The sequence below is a fragment of the Gorilla gorilla genome, chromosome 8 (genome assembly GCF_029281585.2).
Source record: "Gorilla gorilla gorilla isolate KB3781 chromosome 8, NHGRI_mGorGor1-v2.1_pri, whole genome shotgun sequence".
In the NCBI taxonomy this organism is placed as follows: Eukaryota; Metazoa; Chordata; class Mammalia; order Primates; family Hominidae; genus Gorilla; species Gorilla gorilla.
This window is the reverse complement of record NC_073232.2, coordinates 91,590,186-91,606,247: the sequence shown is the minus strand read 5'-3', so window position 1 is coordinate 91,606,247 and position 16,062 is coordinate 91,590,186. Positions and strand designations below refer to the sequence as shown.

Sequence of the window (16,062 nt, the reverse complement as noted above, 5' to 3'; positions counted from 1 at the left end):
CTCCTTCACTAAGCATGGGACAGTTATTCATTGTGTCTTTTAAATACATCTCTTTATTGCCAGCCCCCATGTGGGGATGTCTTGGCAGTTGTGTATGTTGGCCTGAACCTCAGGAGAAAAATCTCAGCCAGAGATATAAATTCGGGAGGCCGAGGCAGGGGGATTGCTTGAGCCCAGCAGTTTGAGACCAGCAACATAGCAAGACCCCATCTCTAAAAAAATTTTTTAAAAATTAGTTAGGCATGGTGATGCATGCCTGCAGTTCCAGCTACTCAAAGGCTGAGGTAGGAGGATTACTTCTTGAGCCCAGAAGTTAGAGACCACCCTGGGCAGCATAGCAATATCCCATCTCCTAAAAAAAAAAGAAAAGAAAAGAAAAGAAAAAGAAAGAGAGGAAATGGCCAAGAGATGGAGGAAATCCAAGAGAAAATGATATTGCCAAAGTCTGTCAACAGTATTACAGGTTGCAAGAGATAGCACTGGATTTATTGATGAAGTTTTTGTTTTTGTATTTATCTTGGTGTGAATAGCACAGTGCAATGGTTCTCACACTTTTTGGTTGTACAAATTATAGTATACTCTTAAAAATCATTGAGGACCTGAAAGAGCTTTTGATTATAAGAACCCCAAAGAGATTACATCTCTTATTTATCCTACTAGAAATTAAAACTGAGAAAATTTCAAACATGTTAATTTACTTAAAAACAATAATAAACCTATTACCAGTTAATAGAAATGTTTATGAAAATAACTACTTTAAAACAGAACAAAATTGAGAACAGTGGCAATGTTTTACGTTTTAGGAAATCCCTTTAATATCTGGCTTAATATCATAGAAAACCAATAAGTTCACATATCTTGTTCTGCCTTCAATCTGTTTTTCTATTACATGTTATTAATATATAGCCTCTGGAAAACTCCATTATATTATCATCAGAGAATGTGCATGAAAAAATAACATATTAACTATGAAAATAGTTTGATCTTGCAACCTTCCTGAAAGGTTTTCAGGGATTTCTAGGGATCTGGGGACCCCAGGGCAGGAGAGCTTGACAATACTGTGAACCTCATAAATAAGATCTTCTTGTTGTAATGAAACGTAAGCTAGATAGACTTGACTGAAGTTTCAAGGGCTATCTGATGAGAAGTGGAAGTTGTTTCATTGACATTATTCTCTAAGGTTAGGAATGGACTCTACAACATTCATTCAATTAATTCATTCAGCATACATTTATTTAGCACATATTATGTGCCATGAAGTACTCTAGATACTGAAGACATACCAGTAGACAAAACAAAAAATCCTTGCCTTCATGAGACTTCTAATAAAGTGGTAAAATATATAGTGTATCAGAGGGTGGTTAAATCCTATGCAGAAAAACAATGTAAAGAGGTCTAGAGAATGCTGGAGGGATTTGCATATTTCAGTAGAATGGACAGGGAAGGCCTCTTTAAGAATGCAACATTTGAGTGAAGACCTGAAGGAGGAGAAGCCATTTGGATATCTTTTGAAAGGGCTTTTCCAGCTATTTAACAAATTAATTTCATAACATTTGAAATTTTATTTATATGTAGTCTTTAATCAAATATCCATTGTATATGACATTAGCTGCAGGTATAAGGAGATAAGACAAGAGAGCTGAGGTTTATTGAGTGCCTGCCATGTACCAGGCACTGTGCTAAGTATTATGAATGAGGTTTGGTACCTTCACTTAGATTTACAACTTAATGCAGGAGGCAAGGTGTAGACATACACTTCCTGCAGTCTGGGTGTAGCAGTTCTTATGAGGAGGGAGAGTTGACTTGAAGTTGCACCGCCAGAAGTAATGCACCTGACCTACCTGAAGTCTACGCCTCCCTTTCAAGATGAATTAGGGTGCAGAGGGTGCTCTCCACTATAACAGAGGGGAAGCCAGCAAGTTAATACCTGATCACACCCTTTATAGAGCACTTTGGTTAACAACATGTCTTCACAAATTAACTCATTTAACCTTCATAACAATAAGAAGCAGATGTTCTAAGAAGTGTTACTGTGTCTCTCAGAGATGGAGAAAGGCTAAGAAAGCTGGGTAGTATGACAAGGCAGTTATAAGGTAGAGCTGGACCTAAATTTAAGATAATCTGCTTCAAGCACAGTGCTTTTCCCACCGCAGTGCAGCTGTTATGAGCAGCTGCTGAAATAAAACAGCTTGATATTCTCCTGACTGAGTCCTCCCACTGACTCAAAAGGAGTGTTAGGTTGAGGTTGGGGCGGAGCTAGACCTCAAGAAGAAGCCAACAAAGTCACACACAGCGCTCCCCACCTGCGCTTGCGCAGGGGAGGAACACGCAGTCCGGAAAAACGCCGGGGATTCTGGGTTGCGCAGCCGTGGAGCTACCTCAAGGCGGAACTGGGGAGTCCAGGGCTTCGGCAGCCTGAACACCCGGTGTGAAAGGAAGGTGGCAGACGTGGAGCGGCGCGCATGCGCAGCAGCTCACTCTGCTGAAGGGCTGAGAGGCGCACCCGGGCGGCCAGCTGGGCTCGGAGCGGAACGGGGTCGGAATGGACGAGGACGTGCTAACCACCCTGAAGATCCTCATCATCGGCGAGAGTGGGGTGGGCAAGTCCAGGTGAGGCGGAGGTGCGGGTCGTGACGAGGGTGACTGGGCTCTTTCTGCCCCGGTGGCTGCTGTCTCCTGGGCCGCGACGGGAACTGTAAACTGCAGCGGCGGGCTCGGGCCGGCTCCGCTCGCGCCCTCCTCGGCCTCTGGGCCGCGCTCTCCCGCGACTTCTGCTTCCCTCTCCCCACCCGCGCCTGCCTGGTTCCCGGCCTTTGCCAGGCCCAAGTTCTCTGGGTCGCTCTCCCTCCTGTAGCGCCGAGAAAACACCATTCCGAGGGCCGCCGCTCGGCCGGCCGGTTTGCTGCGCGGAGCTCAGGGCGTGGCGGGCTGGTTTGGGCCCGAATCCGGCCGGGGGCGCCTTGCCTCGAACCTCTCGGGGTTCAGGCTGCCTGCCACCCCGAGACCCGGGAGGCATAACTTTCCCACTTGAGGATTTCTGTGGGGCCTTTTCTAAATACATAATGTCCTCGGGAAGTTTCGTGACGCCTTAGGTCCCATTCCTGGCCTGTTTGGGCGCAGCTTAATGTCGATTCTTTTACTTTTTTATTAGTCGGCTGTGAATGAACTGGATCTTGTGACTGCTGGAAAATTTCGCTTTAGTGTAAGGTCCGAGTGCTTCAGCCGTGGGCCACCTTTGAAAATAAAATGTAATTGTTATTTCTTATTTTGCCACATCCTGTGGAGACAGAGGATTAGTGTTGTGCTTTCATTTTTTACTTTTTCCTTGGAGAAAATAATACTGACAGTGGAGTTGAGTATAAGGTAAGATGGATCTAGGTGGATGTTGCTAGAGGGCTGTGATTTCATCCAGGTCTTGGAACAGAGTTCTCCAGCTGATGTCATTCTTGCCATCTGATTATGAGTAGGTTATGTTCAAGGCCGTCCTGATCCTTAAACCACATTTGCACTCCAGGGGCTGTAATCAGTTTCATATTTTAGCTATACCTTCTGATACACATATCTTTCAAATAATTTTTTGTATTTCATAAATTGAAATAGCCTTAATTCTACAAACTCGAATGAAAGCTCTCCTCAAATAACTTGTAAAAGTCACTTCATAAAGTCTTACTTTTTAAAAGCTTCTTCAGAATTTGAAAGCTTATGTAATATATTCTGATATTATTTACTTATTTATTTATTTATTTTTTGAGACGGAGTCTCGCTCTGTTGCCAGGCTGGAGTGCAGTGGCGCGATCTCGGGTCACTGCAACCTCCGCCTCCCGGGTTCAAGCGATTCTCCTGCTTCAGCCTCCCGAGTAGCTGGGACTACAGGCGCGCACTATCATGCCCAGCTAACTTTTGTACTTTTAGTAGAGATGGGGTTTCACCATGTTGGCCAGGATGGTCTCCATCTCTTGACCTCGTGACCCGCCCACCTCGGCCTCCCAAAGTGCTAGGATTACAGGCGTGAGCCACCAGTTTGACAACACATTTTCATAGTGTTCCTCATGTAATGTCCTCTGTGTCTACTGGAATGATTTGCACATACCAAGGAACAGAATAATGAAATACTATGAGTTAGCAAACCAGCATGAGTTGTGTGTGTGTAAAAGGCATGAGTAAAATTATTTACATGATTATCTATTATTGCACATACATATTTGAGTGTTAAAAAGTTAATGTAAACATTGTCTTAATAGGAATTTCACAGCCTTGTGATCTTTCTTTTTCTTTTCTCCTTTTTTCCTTGAGATATCATTTAAGTTCAGGCATATGAAATTAGTGTTTTTGAAGTCAAGAATGGTTGGTTGTCATTTCATGTAGTTCAACCCAATACATGGTCGGTTAGCACTTTTTCTAAATGTATTGCATGGATGACAAGTTAGGGTATGTTAAAATTTTCTGGAAGGTTAACTGGAGTATATAAACAAAATTCCTCTGCTCTACCCGCTGTTTTTTTGAGACAGGGTCTTATTCTGTCACCCAGACTGGAGTGCAGTGGCATGATCATAGCTCACTGCAGTCTCAATCTCCTGGGCTCAAGTGATCCTCCCACCTCAGCCTTTTGAGTAGCTGGACTATAGGCACGAGTCACCATGTCTGACTAGTGTTTTTTTATTTTTTATAGAGAGGAGGACTCACTGTGTTGCCCAGGCTGTCTCGAACTCCTGAGCTCAACAGATCCTCCTGCCTTGACCTCCCAAAGTGCTAGGAACATAAGCATGAGCCACCACAACCGGCCCTACTTCTAAAATTTTCTGCATAGATGGGATTTTCCTATGTTGCCCAGGTGGTCTCCAACACACAGGTCTCAAGCCAAACTCCTGCCTCATACTCCTAAAGTGCTGGGATTACAGACACAAGGCATGACACCCAACCGAGGTTCTCCTTGTAGAGTAAGGCCTGTTAAGTGGATTTATCAGTCTCCCTAGTTCATGCCACCGAAACAAAGAAACAAATTTACCGTGGGCCTAATCTGTTTTAAACTTTTTCCTCAATACGTAGCAATGGATTATCAACTGCTCGATGCAGGATTTTGTCACTTTATTTCTTTTGTGAAAGGATTACATATAGTGAGAAAGTTGTCTTATTTGTCTAGCTAGATATACATTATTGGCCTGTGTGATATGCTGTGGAAAACAATCTTCAACACTGTGGATAAGATGAGAATAAATGACTCCACTGAAATAGAAGTCTATGCCTTTTAAAGTGAATTAGTACAAAAACATTTGTTGTGGATATGATCTTAAAGGATTGTTTTAAACAAGTTTGTTTCTATTTCATTACAGAGCTGGAGCTAGTGGAAGTGAGATAGCACTTGTGCTGTTGGGGAAAACAAAGGATATGTTTAATCCAAATTAGTGGATTACTTTCTAGTCTATTTCATAGTGTTAGAGTCTAAAGGATATGTGATAGTAGTCAGGAGATCAGGATTATGAAACTGGGGCTGCCACTTGTGTGACCTTGTGTGTGATACTTGAATGCTGTAGGCCTTCATTTCAAAAGCGAGGGGGTTGGAATAGAAACCTCTCAGACCCTAAATGTGTAAGACTCCGATTCTGTGGCTAGGCCTGGTAAGGTAAAGAGTAGCAGAATGTATCAAGAACTGGAAGGGATTAGAGAGACCTACTATCTAAATTGCTGTCCCTCCTATGTCCCTTGCCTTCCCTTTTTTTTTTTTTTTTGGCGAATTTCATATGTAAATTTTAAAAATGCAGATTAGTTATAATCACACTCTGTTTATTATAAATTTGGTCACATCTAAATGCCATGGTGGTAGTTACTCCTTCCATCTCTACTTCTGCATGGGAAACATTTTGCTCCTTTAACTTTGAAAATATGAGGGTGTAAATATACAATACTATAAGAATGGTGCTTCTGCCAGGTGCAGTGGCTCATCCTGTAATCCTAGCTACTTGGGATGCTGAGACAGGAGGATCTCTTGAGGCCAGGAGTTCGAGACCAGCTTGGGCAACATAACGAGACCATGCCTCTAAAAAAATTAAAATAAAAAAATGAGCCAGCCATGGTGATGCACACCTGTCATGCCAGTTACTTGGGGGGCTAAGGTGGGAGGATTAGTGAGCTGTGATTGTGCCACTGCATTCCAGCCTGGGTGACAGAGTGAGACCCTCTCTCTTAAAAAAAAAAAAAAAAAGTGTGCTTCTTGATTATTTTGAGATTGTCAGTTCTTTTCAAAATCTAATAGAGAAATGGACTCTCTGTCCCTTTCGAAGTCTAATAGAGAAATGGACTCTCTGCCTAGAAAAATGCACACGTAGAATTTAGAATACTTTTTGGGCTACCAGGGTACCTCTGTCTAAGATCTGATGTATACCCAGAGCCTGTATTAAAATTTGTTGCTTCACACCATGCCACCAATTCCCTGCCTCTCCTTACAAAGTACTGTTAATAACAAAGGCCATTTAAGGATTAGCAATTATGAGAGAAAAACCTCTGGCTTTGTGTCTGCACATTGCCATATGTTCAATAAATAATACCCAATATCATCATTATTGTATTATTATTATGATATTATTACAACTAGTCTACAAGGTAATCTTAACTTATGTTTTTGTAGTAATATTTTCTGTGGTGACCACGTGTAGATGTTATGTATCTTTTCTTAAATTATGGGTAACTGAGTATGTTGGGAGAGAAGAAAAATTTTATAGGTAGTCTTTAAGAGTCTTACTAGTATTGTTACCTATGTTCCAAGTAAGTAAATATAGTCAAGATGTTAAGTAGATAAATCTAGAATTTGACTCTTCTTTTTTACTTTGATTTTATGATGCTGGTTTTATGGTAAACACAAGAAAACAAAACCAAGTAAGGGAGAGTTAATCGTTCAAATATAGTTAATGACACTGGGTTTGGAAACTACCAGGAGGCCATTATGTTTTGCAGAAACTCTATGGACAAAACATACCTCTACCAGCAATAATCACAACCTATAGAAAGAGTCATAAGATTTTTCTATAATTTAGATATCTGATGGCTGTTTCTTTGATTTTATTCATGCAAACAGGTCAATTAGGAGAGTCTTATACTGCAGAAGTTAACATGAGGGAAGATTGAATGACTTTAAAATCAAGGGCTTTAACAAAAGCTTAGATTTTATTTTTGAAGAGTTTCTAATAACTGACACTTCTGCTTCATAGTAAGTAAAATAATTCTGGAAGATGTAAAATCTTAGAGTACCCTTCTAATCTGGTGTCTTTTGCTTTTATCCTTTCTTTCTAGTTTCTTACCATTTCCTAGGTTTAGTCCTTTGTTCTCTCTTGCCATAACCATGGCGGTTGTCTTCCATTGATTTTCTTCCATTTTTTGTTAGTATTAACTTTTCAAAACAAAGAGCAGTACTTGTCTTAACTTTCTTTAAAAGCCTCCAGTAGCCTCCAGTTGTCTACTTGGTTTTACACACTCTACCTAGTGTTTGCCCAAGTCTACCTACTCTGTCCTGTGATGTTTCTTTTAACCTCTCTTTTTACTGTATCTTCTCTTAGGTAGTAGCCATACTGCGTGTTACAGAATGCTTGGCTTTGATATATTTCTGGTTTTGCTTGAATTCAGAGTGGATTACACAATCAGATTTTTTAAAGCTAGTTTGTTGAATTCTAAGAGACTTTATTTTTTCAGTTTTCATCTATGTCAGTTAAAGCATGACATGCTGCTAATATCATTTTCTCAGAAGGACATACCAGAACAGTTAAAAAACAACTACAACAAAAACCCCCACCTTTTGTACTTGGGGGATTGTGTAGGAGAGCACGGGGAATATATTTCATAGTAAACTACTTTGCTCTTGGGATTTTTAAATTGCCTTTCTAGTAATTTAATTTTTCTGTGTATACCTGCTCTGAGGCAGTATTCCTAGGAACAGGCCTACATCAGTTATTTTTATCTACATCTAATAATTTGTGACCAAATAATCATGAACACATTTATCATATGATTAGAAAATTCAAGTTCCCAACCTGTCTTTTTAATATCTCTTTCAGCCTGCTCTTGAGGTTCACAGATGATACGTTTGATCCAGAACTTGCAGCAACAATAGGTAAGCCTGTGTTTAAAAATTCTATAGAAATGGCCAGTATTTTCTTGCCTTTGGCCTTTTTAATCTAAATCCTTCTACCTTCCTCTCACCACCCCGCTGCCTCCATGTCTCTTGAAATCTTATTTGTCCTTCAAGACTTAATTTTGGTTTCATTAAATCTTTGAAGCCTTTCTAGATCTTACCAAGAGAAAATAACTTCCTTATCTGTTGTCTCATGATACTTTATTAAAACTGCTAATGTGATTATCTGTATACACATTTCTTTCCTATACTATGGATTGTCTTTTATTTTGTAATATACAACAGTTATTTGAATACTTATTGTATGCCAGGGACTGCTACTAAGAGGAGGGGTTATAATATTGAATAACAAACTTGGTCTCTGTCATCATGGACCTAACAGAGTGTGTTAATTTTGTATGTTCAGCATTTGCTACAGTGTTTTGACATGTATTCTTATCTTCACATATGTATTGATACTAGTTATTAAGGATTGTTAGGAGCAATGATACTTAAATGCCTTTTAAGGATAAGATTTAGATCGCCTGAAAGTGGTTAGTCACACTAACTTATGAGAATATATGAGAAGATAGAGGTAAGTATTTTGGTATCATGTGTTTAGACTGCAGACAACGTAAAGGGATGAAGAGACGACTTGGAATAGTTGAAAGGTAGCTGAGCTGAGTCAGAGCTAGATAATAGCCTTGGTTGACTTTGCCTTGAATTACATGTAATCTTGATGAAGTCACTTGACTTACTGACTTCATCTGTAAATTGGGAGGTTTTGGGGAGAGAGAATACTTTTTTTTTTTCAGCTTTAAAATTTCATGATCTGATGAGGAGAATATAGTAAAGATGATCCTAGCATTATTGTTAGGGAAAATAAAGAGTTTCTCTTAACGGGCTTTATTTGTTTTCACTGATTGTATGTCTATTTTTAAAATTTTATTGTAAAACAATTTCAGACTCAAAGATTTGTAAAAATAGCACAAATAATTCTTGTGTATCCTATTAAATTACTCCAAATGTTAATGTTTGTCACATTTGCTTTATCATTCTCTCTCTACATACACACAGTATTCTTTTTTAAAAAAATGAGAGTAGATTGTAGACATGATGTCTTCAATGTCTGCATACTTTAATGTGTATTTCTTAAATGAACATAGATACATTTTATTGTCTATACACAGATTTTATCAGTTGTCCCATTAATGTCCCATATAGCAAAAGACAAATAATTGTTTCGGGTCCAGGATCATACACTGATTTTAGTTATTTCTCTTTAGCCTCTTTTATTTCATTTAATTAATGAATTAATTTATTTTCGAGACAGAGTCTAGCTCTGTCGCTCAGGCTGAGTGCAGTGGCACCATCTCAGCTCAGTGCAACCTCCACTTTTCAGGTTCAAGTGATCCTCCTGCCTCAGCCACCCAAGTAGCTGGGACTACAGGCACATGCCACTACGCCAGGCTAATTTTTTTTGTGTTTTTGATAGAGATGGGGTTTACCATGTTGGCCAGGCTGGTCTTGAGCTCCTGACCTCAAGTGATCTACCCACCTCGGCCTCCCAAAGTACTGGGATTGCAGGTGTGAGCCACCACGTCGAGCCTCTTCAGCCTCTTTTAATCAGCAATTCTTCAGTCTTTATTTGCCTTTTCAGGGCCTTGACATTTTTGAAGAGTAAATAATTATTTTGTAGAATGTCTCTCAATTTGTGTATGTCCAGTATGTCCTTAACGGTTAGATTCAGGTTATGCAGTTTTGGCAGCAATTCCACAGAAGTGTTTTTCAGAACATAGTGTCAGGAGGCACATTGTGTCTGTTTATCCCATTTACTGGTGGTGGGACTTTGGTTACTTAAGGTGATATATGCCAACTTACTCCTCTGTGAAGTTATTATTTTTCCCTTCATAACTAATATATTTCTTGTAGAGAGATACATTGAGACTGTATAGGTATCCTCCTTCTTACACTTTTTGCCCTCCTGTTGTAGCATCCATTGATAATTCTTGCCTGTGACAAGTGATAAGGACAGTATATGATCTTGTCATTCCAACTGTGATGGTTATCAAATGGGGATTTTTTTAAAATGCCATCACTCTGTCTATGTATCTTGTTTGGAATTCTGTAAGTAAGAGCTCTTTTTTTTTTCTTTTTTTGTGAGGCAGTGTCTCACTGTGTTGCCCAGGCTGGCCTCAGACTCCTGGGCTCAAGTGATCCTCCTGCCTCAGCCTCCCAAGTAGCTGGAACTACAGCCATGTACCACCATGCCCAGCTCAGGAGGAGCTCATGTTTGTTTGTTTCTTTTTCTTCATATGAACTCATGGTGCCTCTAAATTTTCAATAAATTAGGCATTACTTAGCTTTTGCATGATATTAAGATTTACAGATTTACTCTTATTTGTGTCATAGGAAAGGGAATCATTTAAAACACGAATTCAAAATCCATTGTAATTTGTCTTTGTTGTATTATAATAATAATAATTATTATTTAATTTTATTTATTTATTTTTAGACACAGTCTTGCTCTGTTGCCCAGGCTGGAGTGAAGTGGCACAACCTTGGCTCACTGCAGCCTCCACCTCCCCATTCAAGTGATTCTGGTGCCTCAGCCTCCTGTGTAGCTGGGACTACAGGCATGCACCACCACACCTGGCTAATTTTTGTATTTTTAGTAGAGATGGGTTTTGCTATGTTGGCTAGTCTGGTCTTGAACTCCTGGCCTCAAGTGATCCACCCACCTTGGGCCTCCCAAAGTGTTGAGATTATAGATGTGAGCCACTGTGCCCATACTAGTGTATTACTCCTATAAAAAATTACTTAGTGGTAAAACCTTATTTTGGTCAGAACCTGCCTGAGTACATATTGGTATTGGCTAGCCAGGAGGAGAGCAGTAGCAACTGGCAGGAAAATAAACTTGCCTAAAGTTAAAATTTTACTGAAGGAATGAACATACATATAATATTAACTGTCTTCATTACAAACCCAAATGGAATTTGGGGACTTGTAGCATGACAAATCGTGGGTTGTCTTTATTACTAAAAAGGCTTTGTCTTCTGCAAAGACAAATACTAAGATTATAGTATGCTGGTGAAAATATATGTAATTTGTTCCCCAAATAGGCCCTAGATCTTGAATATGTTGAACAAAATATCTTTTACATTGAAACATCAGATTACTTTCTGCCTTAGGTAATAACATATATATTTTATTTATTTATTTATTTATTTATTTATTTATTTATTTATTTATTTTTTATTTTTATTTTTTTTGGAGACAAGAGTCTCGCTGTGTTGCCCAGGCCGGAGTGCAGTGGTGCATGATCTCAGCTCACTGCAATCTCCGCCTGCCAGGTTCAAGTGATTCTTCTGCCTCAGCCTCCCAAGAAGCTGGGATTGCAGGTGTGTGCCACCATGCCTTGCTAATTTTTATGTTTTTAGTAGAGATGGGGTTTTACTATATTGGCCAGGCTGGTCTTGAACTCCTGACCTCAAGTGATCCACCCGCCTCAGCCTCCCAAAGTGCTAGGATTACAGGTGTGAGCCACCACGCCCAGCCCACACATGAGTTTTAAACATAAAAACAATTACTTAACGGCCTTGTGAAAATTAGTGTTTTATGAAAATTGGTATTTTACCCCACAGTAAAATAGTAGTAAGGGAAGTGTATTGTCACCTTTTAGTAACTTAGTGAGACACTTAAGTTTCTGTCTTGCATAAAATACTCTTTTAAGATAATTGTTGGATTTGGGATTTGCAGATGGTACTATAAAGTTAGCATTCTTCTTTCTTGGCAATTAGCTAAAAACAACAAAGAGAGGGAAAAACTGACACACAAACCCAGCATTCCACTAAACTAGAAGACAGTTAAAAACCCCAAGCCACAAAATAGGTGGAAATGTTGCCAGGAGCAGTGGCCATCAGGCTGGCTGCATGTGGGAAGAAGTAGGTAGGATGCCGTGGCTGTGAAGCTCAGAGACAGCAAGAAACACCCATGAAACTGCAAGGCCCCCCTGAGGTATAAAACCTAAACCCCTTGTTTACAAAAGTGAAGTGGGTTTCTTCAGCTCAAGGCAGGAGCTTTCCTGCACCTGGGTTAATTCTAAGAAGTCGGGGAAATGAAGCCAAACAAGGAGTCACATAAACAAGCCATTTTTGCAGGAAGTAATATGTGTCTATCTCTATAGCAGTTGGGGAGGAGATGACTGCATTGTGAAAAACCTCCAGACTGCCTGTCTGCATTGGCTGTTGAGAAGTAAAATGCTAAACTGTCTCTTAGGTAAATCTCTGAATCACAAAAAAGTTGTCAGTCCAGAACTGGAGGCACTCTGGCCTTCTGCATAAACTTCCTACAAATATCAGGTTCTGGACAACCAGCACTTCTTCAGAGATGAATAATCAAAAGGAATTCATTAAGCTTGACTGCCACAAATGTTTGGAAATAAAAAAGGAAGAAAGAAACAGAAAAACAAAGGACAGATGAAGAACAGTAACCTAAAATATTGCCATAAAGAAGATGAATATTGTGATCAAACATTTTGCCATGAGTTTAGAAAACTTAATGAAGTATTTACTGCTGAGAGCACAACGCACTTGACATAAGAGGCCGGGGAAGAAATAGAATGATTGCATGAGAAAATGCAAGGTAAGCTGATTGAGTGGAAAGAAAAATAAATGAAATTAGAAAATAAAACTATTACTGAAATGAAGATGAAATTGAAAGGATCACATAGATAATAGAGAACTGTGGAAAATACAGTAAGAGACAGAGTCTAGAAATGGGAAAAGCAGGTAGAATTTACCAAAATTAATGAAAATGTTAAAACGAATTAGAAAATGATAGATATGGAAATCAGAAAAGGAAATCCAACATATGCATATTTGAGACTAAGAAGGAAACATAATGAAACACAAATATTTAAAAATGTAGTACAAGACAACATTTCTGACATAAAAATAAACATTCATACACACAAAATTGCAAATTGTTTTGTTTTTTTGTTTTTTTTTTTTCTTTGAGGCAGGGTCTTGTTCTGTCGCCAGGCTGGAATGCAGTGGCATAAACATAGCTCACTCCAGCCTCAACCACCTGGGCTCCAGTGATCTGCTTGAGCCTCCTGAACTGGAACTACAGGCACGTGCCACCATGCCCGGGTGATCTTTGTATTTTTTTGGAGATGGGGTCTCACCAAACTGTTGCCCAGGCTGGTTTTGAACTCCTGGGTTCAAGCAGTCCTCCTACCTTGGCCTCCCAAAGTGCTGGGATTGCAGGTGTGAGCCACTGCTCTCAGCCTGCAAAAATATCTTGACCAGTTTTTTTGTTTGTTTGTTTGGTTATTACATAGGAGTGTTTGATAAAAGATAGTATTAGGTTTCTTTTTCTGCTATGACAGGATCACATGGTGGTCCTTAATCAGGTACTTATCTAAGTAATTGGTAGCATAGATGGAATTGGTAAGCATGGAAATTAGATCCTGTAGAAATTAGTTATACTAATTTTATATAATCTGATTAAATAGGCACAATTCGCTTTAAGTTTTTTATTTTTTTATTTACCCTGTTTTATGTACCTTTTGACTATAAAAAGGGTGCTTTAAAAACTATTTTCAAATAAAAACCTAGAAAATGAATGTAAAACCATTGTTCTACTTCAGACTGGGTCACAACATATTTCTTAATCTATTTTAAGACTTATAATTGTTAAAATATGTGAAAATGTCTTTTGAGGGTTGGTATATTTCAACTACAGTTAGACAAATTGTGGTTGTTATGGGTTGATGTTATTTCCTTAGTGAGCTTTCAAAAATACCTATGACTTCTGCTGGGCACAGTGGCTCATGCCTATAATCCCAGCACTTTGTGAGGCCAAGGCAGGAGGATCACTTGAGCTTGGGAGGTCAAGGCTGCAGTAAGCTGTGATCGTACCACTGTATTCTAGCCTGGGTGACAGAGCAAGACCTGTCTCAAAAAAAAAAAAATTTTTTTTCATGACAAACTTAAATAATATTGGAATTATCTGTTCTTTAAAGGTTACATTTTACCTGTTGAATCAATCTGATCCTCCTTCCTTCTTTATCATTCCAACCTCTTCAAGTTTTCTATTCTTAGAATAGTCTTGGGAGTGTAACTTGGAAAGTATTCATTTTCTCTTAAGATAGTTGCACATAGTATTATTTGAAACTTTTCATTATCTGTGATCGTGGCTCTTCATTTCTAAAATTGTCTATTTTTGTTGTCTTTTCCTAAGGAATGTATCTATTTTATTGTTTTGAGGATTGCTTTAATTTTTTTCCCTCGTTGTTCTTCCTGCTTTTCTTTTGGTGTTATTTTTTTGGTTTGTTAAGATAAATATTAAGTCCCCTTATTTTTAATGCTTATTCTTTGTTAAAGATGTTCTCAAGAACCAATTCTGTGTTCCATAGGTTTTGGTATGGAGTGTTTCTTTGTCATTGCTCTGGATACTTTGAATTTTCAGTTTAGTTTTCCCCTTTGAACATTTGAAATCTTTGGGCCAGTCGCAGTGGCTCACGCCTGTAATCTCAGCACTTTGGGAGGCCGAGGCAGGTGGATCACTGAAGGTCAGGAGTTCGAGACCAGCCTGGTCAACATGGTGAAACCTCCCATCTCCCCTAAAAATACAAAAATTAGCCAGGCATGGTGGCAGGTGTGTGTAATCCCAGGTATCTGGGAGGCTGAGGCAGGAGAATCGCTTAAACTCAGGAGATGGAGGTTGCAGTGAGCCAAGATCGCACCACTGCACTCCAGCCTGGGTGACAGAGAGAGACTCCATCTCAAAAAGAAAAAAAAAAAAAGAAAGAAATCTTTGATTTCTATACCTTAGTCTATATTCCTTAGGCTATACCTTAGTCAGAAGGCTGGGGCTAAATCCAGCCTCCCAACTTCTAATTTGGAATTCTTTTAATTATTTCACAGTATATCAACCACAGATTTGACCTGAATGTCAAAGAATGCTAAATATAATTAAGAGGGAAGCAGTAAAAAAAATGTTAATTAATTAAATGTGCCTGGGTCCACTTCTCTTAATAATTCAAATTATCAGCTAGAGTTGAAAAAGAAGTAAGAAAAGGTTGAAAATAGATGAACCAGGCAAATGCAAAAATGCAAAAGTGGTATGGTAAAATATAGCCTAAGTTAGGTAGAATTTAAGGTTAGTGCACTGGACAGAATAAAGTGGATAGTATGTAATGCTGGCCCAGTAAATTAACTAAGCAGCTATAACAGTCATAAACAAGTAGGCACCAAACATAGAAGCTCTCTATAAAAGCTTCAAAACACAAGAAAAGAATTCGATGAGGGCCGGGTGCAGTGACTCACACCTGTAATCCCAGCACTTTGAGATGCTGAGGAGGGCGGATCACCTGATTTCAGGAGTTCAAGAACAGCCTGTCCAACATGGTGAAACCCCGTCTCTACTAAAAATACAAAAATTAGCCAGGCATGGTGGCTGACACCTGTAGTCCCAGCCACTCGGGAGGCTGAGGCAGGAGAATCACTTGAATCCGGGAGGCAGAGGTTGCAGTGAGCCGAGATTGTGCCACTGCACTGCAGCCTGGGCGACAGAGCGAGACTCTGTCTCAAAGAAAAAAAAAGAATTTGATGAAAATACAGTTATATTAGATTTGCTGCATTTCTTTTGTAGATACATAGACCCAAAAGATACAGATAAAGGCATAGGGAATTGGACTAACAAAATCAGCAAATCTTTTGAATAAAGACCTCACTACTTTAAAAGCCCATGGAACAATATACAGAATCAATCTCAGACTTGACAACAACAAAGTAAATCCTAAATTGAAAAGAAGTAGAGGTTTTACAATACATATTCTTGATAATTTATTCTTTCAGAAAATATGTTTGCCCTATTGTGTTTCTTACATATGAGTTCATAGCAGCATTTTTTTAAAAATTATACATTAAAGTTGATTTTTTTGGTATACAGTTTGA

The 16,062-nt window shown here is 39.1% G+C and overlaps 1 protein-coding gene across 3 annotated transcripts in view; it reads left to right on the top strand.

The window, feature by feature from the left end:
- The first annotated feature begins 2,105 nt into the window (after nucleotides 1-2,105).
- The window catches only part of RAB18 (RAB18, member RAS oncogene family), a 36,393-nt gene continuing 22,436 nt past the window's right edge, over nucleotides 2,106-16,062 (top strand). For 2 of the 3 annotated variants that reach the window (XM_055352432.2, XM_055352431.2), the window contains exons 1-2: nucleotides 2,352-2,610; nucleotides 8,043-8,098. In XM_055352432.2, coding sequence (XP_055208407.1) covers nucleotides 2,543-2,610; nucleotides 8,043-8,098 — 124 coding nt within the window. In that variant the 5' untranslated portion in view covers nucleotides 2,352-2,542. Of the gene's footprint in view, nucleotides 2,611-8,042; nucleotides 8,099-16,062 lie in introns of all 3 variants that reach the window. The other variant, XM_004049207.5, reaches the window with a different exon arrangement.